Here is a 20,010-nt window from a genome sequence, read left to right as displayed (position 1 = left end):
CCTACACACACACCTGACTTTCATTGCAGTTGTAACCCACTCACTAATAATGGGTTTCAACCTATGATGCACATTACAATTGCTGAAGGAGCTTTTAGAAATCCTGATGCCTGGCACACTCCAGACCAATTAAATCAGAATCATTAGGGGAGGCTGGAAAGGGTAGCTAGAGGGGGTAGGATCCAGGCATCTGTAATTTTTAAAGCTTCTGGGTAATCCCAAAGTGCCACCCAAGTTAAGAAACTCTGCTCGGTTCTCACGAAGCCCCGATCTATACTTATCTCACATCCTTCAAGACCCCAATTCAGCCTCACAGAGAAGGCATCTGCAGCTGGCAAATAGCAAATTGCTTCAAGGAGACTGGTGAAGGGAGAAGTCAGATCCTGTTTCTTTAAAGAACGCAGACCAAGAACTACATACACACATGCTAATATAGAAAACACACCCTAATGGACACCTGCATTTCTGTCCCCAAAGCAGGGGAGTGAAAAGGTACCTCAAGAGTATGAACTCAGGCTATGGGTAGAGTGAGGCTAGGAAAGTGGCTGCCCTCTCTCCGCCCAAGGCTCCATCACCAAGCAGGACCTCTATGACCTCATGCTGTAGTAGGTCAAAGCCCGAGGCCTGGAGTTTCACCTCCCTGGCAGCTTGGGGTACCTGTAGCAGCCACTGCTCTGCCTTTCCCCTCCCAACCTCACCATGTTAGTCGGTACCCCCCACCTGCTGACACTGGATGAAGCTGATGCCACCTGGACCCTCATCAAGGACAAGGTAGGGAAAGCAAGAGGGCCGAGAAGGAAATAAGTGCAATCTAGGAGGGCCTGGGCAGCTTATGAGTAGAAAAGGCTGGAAGTCTAAGGACGAGGACAATTAAAATAGTCAGTTCCTGTGAAATGCTTTGTACAAACTGTCCAATTACAACTGTAAAAGTAGCAAGAAAGGTTCCTTGAAAGGCAATGTATAGGGAACTATGAGAGCAGAGAGGAGAAATGACAAGTCAGGGGTAGGACTTAGGAGGTCAAGAAGGCTTCCTAGAGAAAGCAACATTCTAGCTAGGAGTAATTCACACACAGAGAGAAGAGGAATCACAGGCACATAAATGGTGCTTAGTAAATACCTGAATGAGTTCATGAGCAGGTGGGCAGATCAGTGAACAGTGTACTATTTAAAGGTAGAGCATTTGCAAAAGCCAGGAGAGAAAAACAAAAAAAGTTTGGGTACCACAAATATTCTTCCAGAGCAGAGTTTAAAGGAACAGTGGTAAAAATGAGAGTGAAGAGGAATAGGGGCTGATTATAAAAGGCTTTGTAAGCTTTCTAAATAACATGAACTTTACCTTTGACCTTTTCACTTCTCTCCACTTTAATTTCCACAGAATGAGAAATTTGGATTTTTGGGTCAAATATGTAGATTTCAAGGAGCAGGCAGATCTCAGCTAGATGGTCACAAGATTCTAAGGTTGAGATCAGGATCTGGATCTGGTTCTGCTATCTGGAGGACAGTGAATTTAAAGGACTCGTAATAGGCAGCCCACCGACTTTAAAAGCACCATCCTGAAGGTGCCCACCAGATTCAGGGCAGGCTTCATGACAGGCAGCCCCATGGGAAATGAAGCAGTTGCTCATCACAAAGGTGTCTGCCAGGGAGCAGAAACAGGTCCTCCCAAGTATTAAAATAACTGGTTTCAGTGGGGGTTAAGTTTGGTCCTGGACTAGAACAATCCGAACTAGAACAGATGCACTGAGGTCTTCAACTATTAGAAAGCTACACCATCTCTGATATCAGAAAAAACCCTTGTCCTATTTAAATGGGAATCATCAGAAAAGTCAGGGTAGACATGCAGGATAAACCACTGGCAGCAGGTGGCAACTCAAGGAGTAGGGCCCCTCCCCTTTGAATGAGCTGGTTTCCTTTCTCTACAACTGTTGACAGTTGATTGGTCATTTTGCAGACCATTTGGCTCAAGAGCTCCACATTTAGAATTCAACCCAGACAAGGCACATCCAGGAAGATGATCTTCCATCACTTTCCGGGGCTGTCTTTGAGACCTAACTTTGCAGGCCTCTAAGGTCCGCAGAACTTCCATCCAGACATCAAAGTGCAAAGGGACCAGGTAGTGGTCTCAAATGGGAACTCTACCAAGAACAGTCACCCTAGAATAGAACTTGAGTGCCTTATTTTTCCTATTTTAGGGCCCTCACTGGGGCCCCCAGGGTAAGAAAGAGGACTTCATAAGCCTCCATGGCAAATTCATGTCTACATTCTAGGCGTGCTTCCAGCTAAAAAAGGGAGGGTTCACCTTTCAACAGAAACTTGCACCCTAAGAACCAGGTATTTTAAAGTCACATTCTTGTTAGAGGGATCGCTCCTGAGACATTCCCATTTGTCTTGTATGTACAAGCGCATAGAAGCAATTAGGATAGGATTCTGAGTAAAGCTGGTGACTGGACTTTCACAGTCATGGGCCAGAGTTCTATACAAAATGCCAACCCACCAGTGTTCTGATCTCACCTCTGGAAACCCATTGGCCCTTCTCAGCCTCATGTCCCCAAACCAAAAGTGGTCCATGTCTCAGTAATGCAAAGGAGAAGAAATGATGGGAATGTTTTCCATGCAGAGTAAGAAACAACACCAGTTATTTCCTCGGCTAAATGACAAAAGTCTAGTCTTCAAGGCACCTCAGCTGGTCCAAAGTGCAGACACAATTCGAGTTAGTGACCAGCCCCTTATGCTAGGGGGTATAATTCCAAAACAGTTTTATGTAGCAGAAAGCAGATCAGCCTTAAGGGGGCAGAGATGACTTTTACCAGAAGGCCAACGAAGTGGGTCATGATATCAGTAGGGGCACAGACATGTGGGATTTGGGGGCAGAGAGAGGGGAGCAGAGCACACATTTTAAGAATAGGTGTGTCCCCTAGCAGAACACAGAACCGGAAGTCTCAGCCAATAGTATCTGGGATGCATCGAGATCATACCTAAGTACAATTTAATTAGAGAGGACCTGACGAGGGTTCCCAGTTGGTCATGAAGTTAAACTTCCAGAACTGAGTTACCCAGCCCAAAATGGCCACAAGATGGATAAAACCATAAGGGACTGGCATCCCTAAAAACATTGGAACTAACATTTCAAGTATGAATCCACAAATCCTTAAAAAAGAACTATCTCTTGCAACTAGAGCAGAAGGTATACATTAATGATTACAGACACAGTGTAAGAATGAAACTTCCAAATCTCTTCTGTGTACCCATTCCTGGTTCATGGCATCACCCATTTAATCAATCAGCTAAGAACAAACCTTAAGGTTCCTGCTCCATCCCCTGTAAGTGCACAAGTTCTATTAATTCTGTAAACCTAAAATATCTTGCTCTGTCATTCTAGCAAAGGGCCTCACCATGTCTTGCCTAGGGCACAGTACTCTTAACTGATCTTTTTATTTTATGCCTTCCTATTCAAAATTAGCTTTTTAAAATGCCCATTTGATCCGGTCCTTCCAGAGGACTTCAAGTGGCTTCTTCTCTCTGCATATACATCAAGCCTTTCATAATCCAGATCCTCTGTGCCTGTCCCTCTTCATAGCATGCATTTAAGTAATAGGAAATTATGTGTACTCTTAGTTCAGTCTTGTTCACTGGCTGTTCCCCCTGCCTGGACCTACCCATTCTCCCACCTGGCTCAGGCATTCAAAGCTCAAGTATTACCATCTAGAAACCTTTGAATCCCTTGTCTAAACAGAGTGCTAAATCACTTTTCATATCCTTCACAGCTTGCTAGTATGTTACTTAGCTGACTACTGTTTACCTTTCCGTGTCCTCCATTAGACTGAGCTATATTGGGACAAGGACAAAGTCTCATTCTTTTATGCATTTCCCAGTATCTAGCAGAGTCTGGCACATAGCAGACATTCAAGATTTTGCTACAGGAGAGAGCTGGGAGATAAGCAGGAAGCAGAACAGTCTGAGCACACTGTGGAGATGAAATCAAGCAGGAACAGTGGGAAGGTCAGCCTAGAGCAGGTTAGAGAAGGTTACCATTCCTCCTGCCCGACTCAGTCCCTCACCTATAAACTACAGGTTATCGAGGAGCGCCTTGGGCCCAACGTAGTGGCAGTGCCGTTCCTGTCGGACGCAGCCTGCTATGACCTGCTGGGTGTGCTAGTAAAGAAGTCCCGCCCAGCCCACGCCCGCCTGGCTTTGCCCGGCAGGCAGGGTCGGAGGGCACTTCAGCCAGTGGGGCTGCTACCGAACCTCCTGGAGCAGGCTGGGTCTGAGGGTGCCTTTGCACACTGCACTCGGGAATACTCACCAAATGGCCAAGCCGAGACAGCTTATGAAGAGATGCGCCTGTTAGACGGGCAGCCCTGCCGGATCCGCCTGCACATGGGAGGCCTACGCAAGAAGGTGGCCTTCCTGCTGCTGCCACCCGGGCAGGTGCGCCTAGAGCAGACGCTTCCCTGGCTCCGAAGCAGCCACAGCATCTATGTCATCTACCAGGTCTTCTCCTGCTCCTGGCTGCAACTGGGGCTATTACCTACCGCCCAGGAGCCCCAGCTGCTGCGATTACAACGGTCACTGCCTATTGCCTTCTCCTGCCTCAAGTTTTCACTGCAGCCTAAAGGAGTACTGGGGCCACAGAAGCCCCTGACCAAAGATCCACTGCCCCATGGGGCCAACTGGGTCAGACCCGACCTCGACATTATGCCAGCTCTGGCCCCCACATCAGACCCTGCTGATACCCCTGAAGCGGCCGATGTGCCCCCACCTGTCCCAGCCCCACCTACACCACCTCCCCAGGAAGGACCAGAGGGCAGACCCATGAGATTCTCCTACAAGAGCCGAAACCCCTTCCGAAGGGGGCCCCAGATGTTGTCAGGTACTGCCAGAGGGAACGAGGATGAGAAGAATGGGATAAGGTGGACAGAGGGCATGGGAAGCAGAGCCCAGGAATGTGTGGGGCACCCATGACGCCACCTGGGACCCTGACAAGGGGGGATGGAGCGAGGGAGGGTGAGATGGAAGAATGATCTTGGGGAGAGGGTGGGCACAGCAGAGAGGACCAGATGGGAGGGACCGGGGAGGCAGAAAGGCCAGGGCACGAGTCAAGCTGTGACTATCCCCAACCCTGGCAGAGAACTGGCTCTTCAGCCCCCGCAGCCCCCCACCAGGAGCCCAGGGTGGGGGCCCCGGGGACCCCGACCGGCACTCCATGTCCCTGCCCCTGCTGCAGGGTCTGTCCTTGGAATTCGACAGCGAAGACGGAAGCTGAAGGGAGAGATGCAGGGGGCAAGGCCCCCAAGATCTGGCATAGGGATACTGGTCCCCAATAAACATCAGCTGCTGCTCCCCCAAATCGTCCTGGGCCCATATTGCTTCTTCCTTCTAGGGTCGAGTGGGGAGAATCCCTACTTTTTCCTCTAGCATTCATGCCTCGTCACCCTGTAAGGGCAAGGAGCAGCCTGAAGCCCTTTGGCATCCATGCCCTCACCAGAGATAGAAAATACCCCTGACCACCTCCCCAGCTATGTACAACCTTCCTGGGAACCCGCCCCCTAGGAAAAGGGTGGGAAAGAAGAATGAGCACAGAATAGAGATATCCCTTTTATACATATTGCAACAAGTTCTCATAAAACATTCATCTGAAATAAATTAAAAAGTCTTCTTGCCACTGCCTCCAAACATAAAAAGGAGCCCACACCCTGGCCCCAGCCTAGGCCACTCAGGCCCTGATTGTCCGTGGAAGAAAGTTAAGGATTGAGGGGCCCAACGCCTGAGACAGGAGGGCTAGATCCCTCCTCTGGAGAATCCAACAAGAAAGGCGAGGTGACGGCGTGGGCCTGGGAGATCGCAGCCAGCTCCTTGAGAAACTCAGGGAAAATGACTGCACAGTAGACAGCATTCTTGACTCGCAGAGCCTCACCCTGGCGCTCCGGGGCCCCGCCCCGGGGAGGAAGAACTGGCGTTGAAGCCCCAGGGGAGCTCCCGCCTAGGCCAAGTCCTGTTCCATCTCTCCCAGGCTGAAGAACCAGCTGCGGCGCCTGGCGGGCCCTGGTAGGACTGTGTGCGTGCCGCAGGAGCAGCTCCCCCAAGGACGGTCTCCGGCTCTTCACTGGGAACAAATGGGTATTGTGAAAGGGCTGGTGTCAGGAAAAGTCCCTTGCTCTGAGAGATTTCCCCACACCCTAGGTTCATGGACTTCTTGGCGAGTGCTCTGAGGGGATGGAAGAAGAGACAACATGGGCCAGAAATGAACCTCAGTTATCATTTCCTGTCCCATCCTTCAAGGTGACTGAGGACCACAGTGGGGAGGGCCCCTTCTTCACTCCAACACCAAGATACTGCCTGCCCAGCCCTCTGCCCTCTAGGCAACCTCCCCAAGCAGCCAACTTATCATCTTCAGTCTTCTCAACCAGTCAACGCTTCAGCTGCTTCATTCCCGGCCGACCCTTCTTTCTCCATGCCTCCTCACTCTCAGGCATTTCCATACGACACCTCCTTTTCTAATCACTAGTCCACCATCACCAAGCTATTTCTCCTCAATCCAGAACTCGACCTTACTTCATGTTTCCCGTCACTCTCCTGAACTAGCCAACCACTTCCACCTTCACCCTGCCTGTCAGAAACACCCGACCCACATCCTGTTTCTTCAATACCACACGGGCTCCATATGCAATCGTAGTTCAGTGACCTTATCTCTTCTGTCACAATCCACTAGCCCTCCGAGATCTGTTCTCCTAGAGGACCCTTTTGCTTTCTACCCACCCCACTGCCAGAGACACCCCACCACTGGGTGGAGCCAGGTTGGTAACTACATGTCAGCCTGGATTCAAATGAGCCATTTAAAAGATGCCCCCAATCCTCGGATTTTCTGCATAGACTCCTCACTCTGGATGCACATCCACCATCTAGGACCTGATTCCATTCTCTACCTCGAATACTGGTTTCAGAGATGCTAGACAGATCTATTAAATGTGGCATCCAGAATCCTTCACAACCAGGCTCACAGACCTTCTTCTCAAGACCCGACCCTGCCTCTGCATCTATACCGAGATGCACTTCCTGGGCTCTTTTCAGGCATTTGTAGCTCCCCAGCCTTAACTTTGCTTTCCCCACTATTTTCACACTTGAGATTTTGAAATTTCACTAACCCCATCTCTGAGAAGCCTCCCATTTGCCCTCCACTGACTTTTCATTCTATTACCCTTATCACATTGTATTTGAACAACTTGTTTACATGTTTCCTACCTCATACACTAATCTGCGAGCCTAAGGGCTTGGACTATGTCACATTCACCTTTATCCTTGCGTGATATCCACAGTGAACACAGTACCGGGACTGTGGAAGCAAGAAATATTCCAGGCCCTGAGAAATCAACACAATGGGGCTTCAGCTAGGTCTGCACAACTAGAAATAACCCTTTCTCAACCCACACACTTTCTCTGTAAGCCTCCACCTTACCTCTGCTCTCTTGCTCTCGGCATATTATTTTGCCTCCTATTTCAAACAGCAAATAAAAGGTAGTATCAATTCCCTGGCCTCTCTTCCCCACACCTACGTACACACACTGCACAACTCCTTACCATTACCTCATTTGTCGCTTATCATTTGCCTCAAAGGGGGAAACAATAATAACCTTTCCCAAAGCTAATCCCTTGCTGGAGCTCTGGCTCCTACTCCCTCCACACCTTTAGGACCTGATTCCTCCATTATGATATTCCTAGTCACTCTCTAGAGCACCAGCTTTTCAAAGGCAAGGCAGCGTATCTCAGACCTCCCTGAGTCCCCAGCACCAAAGACAGCCCCTACCACATCTGGCAAGTGCTCAGATACTTCATGAAAAATCTAGATTTATAACTTTGTGCTTGTTCTTCTTCACAGCTCAGAACCATTCACCAGATTCTGCCTACATTTCCCTCCCATTTTCACCGTATCCAAGTCTTCCTACCCACCGCCACTATTCTAGCTAAAGCCTTACAGATCACACGTGCATCATTATGGCAGCAGCCTCCTGACGACTCTTCCTGACACCATTTCTCCCAGCTCTGATTCACCTAGCAACAAACTAACACACTCATCATTTTAATCCCTGGTCTAAGAACCTCCACTGATTTCTCACTGCCTAAAAGATCCCACCTTCTACTCTGACTGTTTATCACCTTTCAAATCCCCTGCTCTAAACCATCTATGCCACCCCCTGTACAAAAGAATGAAGCCCTCTCATCCCTTCCCAAATCTCACCCATCTCTCAAGGCTCAGGCTACATGCCTTGTCCTTCATCAAGCTATAACAATATCTCAACCTAGGCACTACCCTTCCCTTTGTCTATTCTCAAATCCTAGAGCAGTTTTTGCTGACACAGCCCTTAGTGGACAGAACTATGTTTTTTACCCTCTGATCAAGAAGCTTGAGGACAAACACCAAGACTCAGTTTTCACCAAGACTCAGTTCCCAGCACATGGCTTCGCCTTTAATAAGAGTTCAATTACCCTCAGTTAGTTAGCAACCTAGCTGTCTTGGCAATCTAGGGAAGGGGTGGTGGGGAGGTCTCACCTAAGGGATCGGAGCGGCGGAGGGCAGGTCCTGCCGGAGGGCCCTCAGTCCAGTCCAACTTGCCACGGGCAATGAGGTACTTCTTGGCTTTGGATAGCAGTGCTGGGAAATCCTCCTGAGAGGCCGCAAAGCTCTCAATCTTATTCTTCACAGAGCCCAGGACCTACAAAGCACAACCTCATGACATTTCTGGGTGGTTCTAGACTGACACAATATTTTCTAATCCCAGGAAGCCTGTCCCCAGTCCCCCCCCGGGGCCACTCCAGATGTGGGCCTTGCCCACCATGGAGCCTGGACGCACCCATGCATGCATGCATCGCACACCTGCAGCAGGGACTTGACACTGGGCTGGAAGACCATGTTGGTGTTGAGCAGGAAAGAGCGGAGCAGGGGCTGGGGGTGACAGGCTAGCTGGGCCACCAGCCCCGTCAGCAGGAAGTTGACATAGACGGAGTTCTGCAGCATGTTCTCGAGTTTGGCAAAGAGCACAGCCATGAAGGGGCCTGGGGGTGGGGTGGGCACAAGGATACAAGGCCTGAACACAATGCACATGGCACGCATTCCTCCCCAAAACAAAAGCCCCCCCACTAGGTGAAAATTACTTAGACGTTAGTCCTTGGGTATGTTTAAATATTCTATGACCACCTACTCTAGATAAGATGGCATATACTACATGGACCCAAGAGTCCAGATGCCAGTTTTACACACATTCAAGCTGAAGAGCCAGATCATATAGGCTCTGGAGTCAGGCAGACCTGGTTCCAATTCCAGCTTTACTCCTTACTAGTTAAGTTATTGGATAAACCTAAACTGTTCAAGTTTAGTTTCCTAAAATAACAAAATATACCCACCTTAGAAGGTTATTAAAGCAATACTAATCAGGGATATAAAGCATTTAGCCCAAGATGTAACAATGTATATGTGTTTAATAATCGCTACAAGCTACATAACATTCCTCAGTTTTTAACAAGTTTCACTCAAAAGGTACAAAAGAACAAGTGAGAAAGCAATTAAGACCAAAAAGAAGAATCAGGTTACACACAAGGCAGAGGATAACACTAGAGCTGGGGTAGAAAGCAAGCAAGAAAAAAGTGTAACAAAGGACAAGGAAAGTGACTCTATGGGTCAACTTAAAGTTAGGGGAGGAATCTTTGGATGACCAGAGAAGAAATCAGCTCTGCCCTTCAAAAGCCAGGAGCCAAGAAGGTGGAACAGACTCTACAGGATAGTTTAGGGCCAGGGAAGACTGAGTCAGGGCAGACTCTGACTCAGTGGGGAACAGGATAACAAAGTATTAGAATCATCTACTGGGAGAACTGGCATTAACTAGCACTAAGTTCTAGAACCCCAACAGCCTGTCTGCTTTGGCACTGGTGTGCCTAAGAACTGCATTATGAACACTCAGAATAATGAAAGACAAAAGGCAGCAAATGCTGAAGAAGATCCTAGAACATTTCCACTCCAGATGTATGTAATTAGCCTTAGCTCCAAAATCAATCTTGACAGGTCCTAAGATTCCCAGAAAATTTTCCCTTCTGTCCTCTCATTTCCTGGGACTTTACTGCAACAGAAAATTTTTCAAAAAACCATGAGTTTGCCATGAAGGAAAAGGATAGAGATTCAATTAATGCTTCAGGAATGTGGTAAAATCTAGGGGTCCTAAGCAATAGGGAGCCAGGAGAAAGGTTAAAGCAATGGAGAGATATTTCTGTAGTCTACAAGAAGGACTGTTCCGACTCGAGCAGAAGCCTTTGGTGCTATGCGAGCAGATGGCAGCAGACCCCAGCCTGGATGGGATTTGTACTGATCAAGGCTTGACGACCTGACTCCAAATTGGAAGGCGGGTGGTTGCCTTGGTCACCTGAAAACACCATGTGCCTAAGAGAAGACAGGGCCAGGAAAAAGCTACCACTCGCTGAGCTCTCACCATGGACCTGCATCACAGTGATTTACACACCCAGTGACAAAAATGAGATGCTAATTCAAGGCATGTCTATCTCAAAGCCTGTGATCTTAGCCTTGCCTTATCCACTATCCGGCTTCCTGGAGGTGGTGGCTGGTGTTTTCATTTGCAGGGGAGGAAGCAGGAGATGGGCTTCCCCCATCAGGTGGCGGCGGGGAATGAGGATAATAGGGCTAGGCTGGGCAGAGATGGCTTGCAAAACAAAAAACACAGTGCACTTAGCCTAGCCTTTCAGGTCAGGTCTAGTTCCAGGGGTAACCTGAAGACCCCAAAGAAGTCAGCTAAGGAGCTCAGGGTCATACTTTGTGATTTATCCCCAAAGACATATTTCACTCTATCTGCTTCAGTCTTAACTAATAACGGTAAAGCCTTAAAGTCTTATTGGGCAGTCATGGCAGTCAATAAGGTATGGGGAGAGAAAACAAGAGCAACATGAAACTGAGTCCTCCTCTGAAGAGACCAGAAGAAAGGAGGCGGGGCTGGTAAAGGTAAAACATCAGAAAAGCTGGTCCTGGACCACACAACAGCTGACAGGAGGCCTCAGGTGCAGACGGATATACACATGGGAACATTGACACCACGGAGCAGAGGCGCCTCTCACACAGGACAGCACATACACAGCCTCCACATGGCTCAGGTATATTGCGGTGATTAACTGGGAATACCACACAGACTACCCTGATCACAAATCCCAGGAAATGGCCTGACAAGGGAGGAGGAGGAACATGCACACAGGATGGACACACAAGGCTCAGACATAAGTCAATATTCAAACCAGCACAAGCATGGACATGGAGAGACAGACACAGAGACACAAGTACGACATGATATGTATCTGGAAGGGACCCGAGCAGAATGGATGAGGAGCTAGGCAAGTGCCCAGAAATGATGTGGCCAAGACGTCTCAGAAACCAGCACAAACATGTCAAGAACATGCAGAGTACACAAAGGAGAAGGCCTAGGCAGAGTAGCTTACCAGTGAAAGGCTGGCTCGGCAGCTGGTTGAGAGTCCGCAAAGGGCTGCTGAGGAAGGGGCCAGGGGGCTCTGGGGGACAGGTGAAGCTCTCGTAGGCCTCCTCCTCCTCAAGAGGTAGTGGAGGCTCTAGGGGGGGCAGTGAGCCAGCCCCGCCATTGCTCAGTGCCACCTCCAGCTCCCGGAGCTCTTGCCCAAAGCCCTCTAGTCCTGCCATGCCCTCGGAGGTGCCCTCTAGCAGCTTTCCAGCTCCCTCCTGTGGCACCCGACGAACCTTCTTGGCCCCCTCAGGCCATGGTCCTGGCACCCCATTCAGCTGGGGAGGGGACAGGTGGCTGGGGCCCTCCCCTGCACCCCCAGCCAGCCCCCCACTCCCCAGCTCTTCCTCCTCTCCTTCCCCAACATTGTCCCTGTCCTCCTCAGGCAGTAGGCTGCGTTTCTTAGTCCGGGAGCCAACAGGACTGGGCTCAGGAGGGGGCCGCTCGCCATCATAGGGGGCAGACCAGGAACGGCAGGCTCGGACACAGTGGTCCACACCACAGCGCGCCTCACGCAGATACTCCAGATAATTGTCTTCCAGCTCACCAGGCTCCTCTGCGGGGCTGGGCCGTCGGCCAGGGCTGGAGGCTGGGGATGAAGCAAGCCCTGGGGAGCGAGGGGTGGGAGGTGGGGGCTCGGAGCCACCCAGACTCTGCTGTCGCAGGAAGAGTGCCAGACGGGATGGCGTAGAGGGCCGAGGCACTGTCACCACAGAAGAGGAGTCAACACTTGGGCTTCCGGGGCCTAGGGAAGGATAAAAAACATAAGTGGGAGCAAAGAGACAGCAGTCCAGGAGGAGGGATCAGAAACCCAGGGAGACTGAGAGAAAAGGCAATGAGCAGAGAGAACAAAGGAGACGCTTCAGAGAAATGACTCTCCCCTCTAAATTAAGCTTTTCTCCATCCACCGCACCCTCTTGCCACCCAAGAAACAATGGAAACAGGAAGAGAACAAGATGGGAGTGAAAAAGAGGAACAGTTTTGCTCTGAAGCGAAATTTCTTTGGCAGAGTTGAGGAGCCACTTTGCAAGACCCTTGCCGACCTCCCCAAAGATGGAATGCCACTCATGGCCGCCTCCCTCCCCTCACCCTAGCCCCACCTTCTTGCTTCACTCCCCCGGAACCGAGGCCATACCCGTGGTGTCCTCCCTTCTCCCTGCCTCTCTGCTAGGCCCACCTCGTGCCCACGAGGCATGCTCTGGACGAGGTGGGCTGGGAGCGTGGTGCCGACAACAGCGTGGGATTAGGGAGAGAAACTTGTCAGCTGCTCGTCCATATAGGTCCACATCACGCACAGCTGGCTTCTGGCTCAGCATCACGTGGTTACACGGAACAAGATACCTGCGAGGGGCAGCAGAAGGGGACACGGGTAGATTAGGAAGGAAGGACAGTCTGGATGAACATCAGGCCAATGAAATGATGTGGCTAAGTAGAGTTCCAAGAGCAACACATGAACAATCCCAACAGAACCCAGCGACCCAGCAAAACACAAGACCCTGAGGTCCCTGAGCCTTCAGGATCCGCCATCCCTCAGCCCCTGCCCCCACAGGTACCTGAGAACCAGCTGCAGCAGGACATCCTCACAGCTGAGGTTCAGTAGGGTCCTGAAGAGGCTCAGAGAAACCATGCAGAGCTGGGGGGTGGGGGAAGAGGGAGAGTCACCATAAGAGCTCTCTACCCTCCAAGATGTTGACCAAATGGGAGTACCCACACCTCCAGCCCCAGGCCCGACCGCTCCTACAGGGACAATGTGCACAGGGCCTGGCACATAACAGTCATTCAAGTATTAAATAAATGATCACATGGTCTTTGTGGGCAAGATTTTACTAGGCACAGGTAGGAATGAACCATGTGTCCAAGTAAATGTATTTCTAAAGACCACACACAACAGCAGACTTCTGGCCATATACACCCAGCAGCAGAGACCCCAGCAACACTTAAATGGAATGAATACTCATGAAGAGACCCTAGAAAATACTGGGACTGAGTGAATGACCAACAGGAGACAACAGCAACATGGTAACTAAGTGAATGGCTGTCGGCAGGAACTGTAGCGGCACCGCAATTGAAAGCCTGCCAAGAAGAAACCAGAGGCAACCTGGAAGAATCCCAGTTGGGAAGTGGGCAGGGCTGTGAAATGAAGTCTGAGTCACCTCTCCAGCACTACTTTATCTCTCAGAAGGTAAATTAAAGAAAAGCTTAAGGGCAGCTGACAGGAAGAGGAAACAGTGGGTGGGCCCAGAACAGGGGAAATCTTTTGTTTTAGGAAAGGAAGAAGGGTGGTTGTCTCTGGCTAGGCTAAGAGAACAGACACCGGTAAGCTGCCCCTCCAGCCTCTGATGCCCCGCAGCACTTTCCCTACACTTTCCTCACGGCAGGTGTGTCAGACCTCCGCTCTCTGAGGACAACTACTGGGTCTTAATCTTGGACACCACCCGCACAGTCTGGGTGCTCATCATTTGCTAAGTGACTGTGGGAGCATTAAAACCGGGGAGGGATTTACAAAAAGCAGTTCACTTTTTATACAGCCGGACATTGAGGGGGTCTACCCTAAATGGCCACTGCAACTAGCAGCTACTGTTTCATAGGTACAGTCAGAATCACTGAATCACAGAATCACTAAAATGATGTGTGGAAGGTAGAAAAATCACCCCTCAAAGATGTCCACGCCCTAATCTCCAAACCTGTAAATATTTTACCTTATGCAGCTGAAGGGACTTGGCAGATAGATTAAGAGTAGGGAGCTGAAGATGGGGAAAGTATCCTAGTATCCAAGTTGGTCAAGTCAAATCATGAGTCCTCAAAAGTAGAGTTTCTTCAGCTGTATCAAAAAAGGTGGCGGAAGAGAGATCTGAAACAGGAGAGGGACTCAAGCCATCACGAGTGGCTCTGAAGATGGCAGAGGGGTGATAAGTAAAGGAATTTGGCCTCCGGAAGTGGAGAACGGTCCTTTAGTGACATTCAGCAGAAAATAAGATCCCAGCCCTATAACACTGCCAGGAAATAAACACTGCCAGCAGTCTGAGAGAACGAGGGAGGAGATGGGGTCTTTCCTAGACTCTTTAGAAGGAACACAGTCCCGCTGACTCTTCTGTTTTAGTCTGGTGGAATCCATGACAAACATGAGCCACATAACTACAAGATAATAAATGTTTTGTTTTACAAAAAACTATGAACCAGAGACACTTTTAGGGGGGCGGGGGCGGGAGGGGAGGGATTGGGGTCAGAATGGGGGGGCTGCAATTGTATGGGGAATATAACAATAAAATTTATTACCTAAAAAAAAAAATAAATAAATGTTTTGTTTTAAAGCACTATTTTTGTGATATTTGTTATGACAGCCAAAGGAAAATAATACAGATAGGCACACATGATTCCCTTTAGCCACAAAAAGACAAGCTACCGAAGTTACAGGTCAAGGTTTAAAGGGCCAGAGAGCGGAAAGGAGAGCACCTGCATATTTAGTACAGCCATCCTGAAATCAGACGAGATCCGGTGCCTCCAAGAACCAGGAATCAAGAAGAAATAACCCAAGAACAGGAAAGGTTCCTGGACCCAGAGTACCAAATGACAGAGTAATAGAAATAAATGCTAAAGACTAAAGATAATAAGGGAGTATCAAAGAAGAGGCAGAGCTTAGAATCTGTTGCTTTCATCATTGTCAAATTCTCAAGTGTACACCTTGCTTACAAAATTTGGTCTAGTCAGATTTAATCTGTAATGTCTCAGATAGTTGCATATATACTCTAAATAGCTACTTAGAAACATCCCTTGACAAAACCCAGCTAACTGGGAACCTTATCTATTTGGAACCCTACCACCAGGTATCTCGAATACCTAGAACAGTTTTCTAGAACCTTAGAGATCCACAAACTTCTATTTTAAACACAAAGACTAGGGAAACTTCAATTTTTTGTAATAAAAGATTCCAGAGCCAAAATAAATGCCATAAAGCCTATGGTTAAACTAATGTTTTAATCGCCCTAGAAAGACTTTAGGTCTTTATTACTTGGAAACCTATTTATGCCCATGTTGCACATATTTTTATTGGTTAATATAAAAAATTCTTTCCGTGGTCTACAAAGCCATGCATAAAATGAATCTTATCTTCTTTCTTTCATCTCGCTCCTTCCCCCACTTGCTCACTTTACGTCCAGTCACACTGGCCTTTCATTTACTCAAATACACTTGTCTTTCATGCTGCTCTCCCTCCCCGCCTAGACTCTTCTTCCACTTGATCTTTACTATGCCAACTCCTGTACGACCTTAAGTCTGAGCTCAATGTCACCTCCTCAGAGAGGTTTATTTATCCGCCTGTTATAGTCTATGCACCCCATTTGGTTTTTTCATTACAATGACCACATTTTTCAATTATTTCATTAATGTGTTTGCTCGTCTACCTCCTCCCCAACGGAAGCTCCATGAAGTCAGCAACCACATCTGCCTCGTCTACCATTGCATCCTCGGTGCCAGCAACGGTACGGCGCGCAGCGAACAGTTAATAAAATGTTCAGGAGGAAGGAATGTAAGCAGGGAGATGGGGAGATGGCTGGCCCAGGTTATAGCAGTCCAATTGCAGCAAATCCAAAGGAGAGTCAAGATAAGCACACGAGTAGGAGCTGGGTCATCTATCAAAGCAGACACAAAATCTAAAGAAGTGATGTCTCCAGAGCAGGCCACGGAGCAATCCACAGCTGAAGGGAAACCCACATCATTGCTACATTACAAGTATAGCACAGTGGCAAAACCCACAGTCACCCAGAAGAGGTAATTGTGTTATAGAGTCATATATTATAAAAGAGGGGAGCAGGTTAAAATCTTGTGCCCAAGGTAGTTAAAAGTTTAATGCTAGAAAGTAAGTACCACCTGACTTTGAAGTGACTGCTGAAGACAAAGGGCAGGAACGCCCTTCCTAGAACAAAGGACAGAGAGAGAAGATGGCTTACCCAGGTAAGCCAGGACAGAGGTAGGGGCCATACCCGGGAGTTGCTGCCAATACGGGCAACGAGGGTGTCAAGGATGGTGTGGGTGTCATGCCGGTGTAACAGCAGGAATCGTAGGAAGGTACGGAGCAAGGCAGGCTCTGAGATACTCCGTAGGAAAAGTTCCAGATAGGCGGTACTGGCGATCATCTCCTCCACAGAGGTCTGGATGAAAGGAAGGGAGAGTTTGGAGATTTAGGACTTCCCTGCACATACACTCATTTTCCCTGAGTTCTAAGGAAGAACAAGGAACAGATAGAGAGAAAGGGAGAAATACCCAGTCCACTGCCTCCTACTTTGGTCCTGAGTTTGAGGTTACCATCCCTCAGCCTGGCCCCAATCTGCCTTGCCACCCATGACTCTCACCTTGTGCAAAGCAGGACCCATGACAGGCACCAGGAACCCATTATGGATATAATCTACCAGCTGCTTCTGCACCAGAGGGTGAGCCACCTGCGGGGGAGCAAGACAGAGGAAGGAGGATTTGAGGGGGACCACTATCTGAAGGGAAGAGAACGGTGCAAGTTCACAGCCTACCCCCAAGATGGCAGAACTCTGGAGAATGTTTATCCCCTCCCACTCCATCTCCCCGAATGGCCAAGGGCCAGACCTCCTGTGAACCCCAGTCCCACCTGAATGACTGCATTGCAGAATTCTAGGGAACTCATGAAAAGCGCGAGGGCTGGTACTCCCAGCCAGTCCTCCCGTCGCAGGCAGTGCCAATCATCCCCTGGAACCTCAATCTTTCGGGGCAGTGAGGAGTACAGGGCACTCAGCCCTGTGGCCAGCACCTAGGAGCCACCCCCAAGGATAAGTTAGCAAAGGTTCAGACAGTATAAAAAAGGGGAACAGGGGAGCAACTAACCCACAGTTTTCATGGGAACAGGGGGGAGAACTATCGCTAGAGTGTGTATTTAGCCACTTGATGTGTCAGGACATTACCTGAGAACACCGGTCCATGAAACACTGGTCTAAACCCATGTTCACCCCCACCCCAATTCTAGAAGCTGCTTTCAAAACTAGGGGCTATTCCCTAAAGGAAAGGGCCCTGGAACATAGCCCCTCCACGCCTCCTGATAGGACAGTACCATCCAAGGCCCACACCCCATCCCCCATCCCCCACCTCCCATCCCAGGAGGTGCTGACCGGGCAGAAGTAAGAGTGATCTGCGATGTAGCGGCCCACAGTGGGGCTCCCAGCGGACAGTGCCATGAGCAGGAGCAGGGCATCCCGGGCCTGTTGACCCAGAGTACCCTCTCGATGGACAAAGGGGACAAGGCGAGAAAAGAGGAGTAGACGGGGGGCAGCTCCAGGCTCAGGAGGTGGCTGCAGGAAGAACTCGAGCAACGAAGGCTCCCGGGCCAGACACACACACAGCTGGCTGAGAAGTAGCACCAGGCCTTCATCCAGTGCCGGGCTACTGGGCACGGGGCGACCACAGGCATCCAGCAAGGTCAGCAGAGCCTCACGGACTGGACCGTGCCGCAACAGTGGCTGCTGCGCTTCGCTCACGAGCATCTCAAATAGCTTCAGCTGCTCAGCCCGCCGCTCCTCGACTCCATCCCCAAGCTCATCCCACTGGAGCTGCCATGCTAACACACGCGTGAGCAGATCCTCACGCAGAGCAAATTCCAGCAGGGGCCCAGGGGCCGTGGAGGCTGAAGGGACTGCACGGTCCTCTGCCAGCAGCGTCAACATCTGGTAAGTGTGGTTGCGGACAGCACTGAGATCATCCGCTGCCAAGGAACCTTGGCGCTCCAGAATGCGCACCACCTGGAAACAGGCCAGAAGACAGAAGGAATCTAAGGTGATACAGTGGGAGACGCAGAGGCTAGGGAGACCTGGGAGGCTGGTAGACTGGACCCTGCAGCATCGCCTCCTACCTGGGACCAGTGATTCTTGAAGACCATAAGGCAGGTCTCAGGGTCAGCCATGACAGGGGCCTGCAGACTGGCCCCTTGAGGTACACGGTGCCCAGGGCCCCGGGAGGCCAGTCTGCTCAGCCAGTTCATCCTCTCCATGAGGCAGGCTGGGCAAGGCCAGCAGCCGGAGGGCCACACGCAGGAAACCTGCCAGCTGGAGACTTTCTCCACTGATGTCTCCGGTCTGCTTCATCCGGTCTGTAGAAGCCAGTAGCTGGCCATGAAGCCAGAAGATATATCAGGTTGGAGGAATGAACCCAGAGGTCACTGCCCAGTCTGGACGTGTAAATCTAATTCAAAGAAAGAGAATGGAAGAGATTAACAGCTTACCTCTCTCCACACCCTAGCAGAAAGAACTCATGCCACCAAGAACCCCACATGCACACACGGTGAGCACCTTACATTCAACACGTCTAAACCAGAATGCGTTTCTACCACCCAACCTGTTACTCCTCAGTCTTCTCCATCCCTGATTCTGATGCCAATAGTCACAGGCCAATAGTCACAGTACAGCTCAGGCTAAACCTGGTCATCATCTTTGTTTTTTCCTTTTTCTTACTCCCAAGACCCAGTACATCAGCAAACCCTAGTATCTCTATTCTCATAACTTATTTCATTATTGCAACATCTTCCAATCTGATCTCCATGCTTCCAGTCTTGCCAATGCTAGTCTCCACATAATAACTAAAGCAATATTTTCATATTACAACTCTCCTCTACTGAATACCTTCCAATAATTTCCTATCACATTAGTTGCAATCCAAATCCCTTACCTTGGCCTAGAAGACCCTGTATAATCTAATAAAACATCCCCTCTTACCATCTTCTTCCTCACCCATACTTTACTCATATGCCTTCTTAAATACCTTCTGTTCCCTTTGCCTGGGATGCTGCTCTTCTGCTCACACCACTCAGTTCTTTCCAAATGCCACATCCTCAGGGAGGCCTTATTTAACAACACTATCTAGGTAGCACATCTTCCCATCTTCATAATACTCCTTTCTTTCTTTTTAGCAGCTTACACTATGAAATTATTTGTCTATCTTCCCCACTAGAATGAAGCCCATTGAGAGCAGGTCTTGTCTGTTTTATTTACTGTCATATTCCCAGTACCCAGAGCGGTGTCGAAGGACTCAATAAAGATTTATTAAACGTATGAATATTTAAGTGAATGAATGAGTGAACAAACAAATAAAAATGAACAATCAGGAAACCCAGTCTAGATCTGACTCCAGTCCTCTGGGACTGAGGAGGAAGAAAATGTTTTTCTACCTATCACAGTTCCTCCCTAAAATCTGCAGACCCTGAACTAGCAGAATACTCTTAAGAGGTAGAAATCCAAAGCCAACCAAATGAGCGAAACAATTTTCATCCTTGTGGGGGACACAAGGACACACTTGCATACCCACACATAGGCCCCATTTCTATAAGACATATGCAACATCCCGGGGACATGGCATGACACCCTCACTAGAGAAAGTTCCAAAATATATGTTGGCCTAGGGGAAGGGTCACAGTTCCTTGTCTATCCTTGTCTATCAGCACTGCCTCTCAAAAACATAACTTCAGAGGAAAGGTGTGGCTCAG

At 49.3% G+C, this 20,010-nt stretch overlaps 2 protein-coding genes across 4 annotated transcripts; one reads left to right on the top strand and one right to left on the bottom strand.

Annotated features, from left to right (window-relative positions):
- Positions 1-699: 699 nt before the first annotated feature.
- LOC311177549 (uncharacterized protein C11orf42) lies at positions 700-5,263 on the top strand (the record flags this gene model as incomplete). The annotated part of the gene is made up of 3 exons (XM_084243693.1): positions 700-771; positions 4,072-4,870; positions 5,127-5,263. 3 exons carry the CDS (start codon positions 700-702, stop codon positions 5,261-5,263), a joined length of 1,008 nt encoding a protein of 335 aa, XP_084099819.1.
- A 478-nt stretch (positions 5,264-5,741) lies between these two features.
- On the bottom strand, positions 5,742-18,522 carry FHIP1B (FHF complex subunit HOOK interacting protein 1B; the record flags this gene model as incomplete). Of its 3 annotated transcripts, none has more annotated exons than XM_084231928.1 (11): positions 5,742-6,103; positions 8,546-8,708; positions 8,870-9,048; positions 11,485-12,264; positions 12,655-12,860; positions 13,073-13,152; positions 16,499-16,666; positions 16,868-16,954; positions 17,134-17,292; positions 17,648-18,274; positions 18,385-18,522. In XM_084231928.1, the coding sequence occupies 11 exons, from the start codon at positions 18,520-18,522 to the stop codon at positions 5,742-5,744; spliced, it is 2,949 nt and encodes a 982-aa protein (XP_084088054.1). The 3 variants fall into 3 exon arrangements, with proteins under 3 accessions (XP_084088054.1, XP_084088056.1, XP_084088055.1); XM_084231930.1 differs by having other exon boundaries at positions 12,067-12,264; XM_084231929.1 differs by having other exon boundaries at positions 12,697-12,860.
- Positions 18,523-20,010: the final 1,488 nt, after the last annotated feature.

Source organism: Talpa europaea (genome assembly GCF_964194135.1).
Source record: "Talpa europaea genome assembly, chromosome: 1".
Classification (NCBI taxonomy): domain Eukaryota; kingdom Metazoa; phylum Chordata; class Mammalia; order Eulipotyphla; family Talpidae; genus Talpa; species Talpa europaea.
The sequence above is the reverse complement of the archived record's forward strand: the minus strand, read 5'-3'. Positions and strand labels throughout refer to the sequence as shown.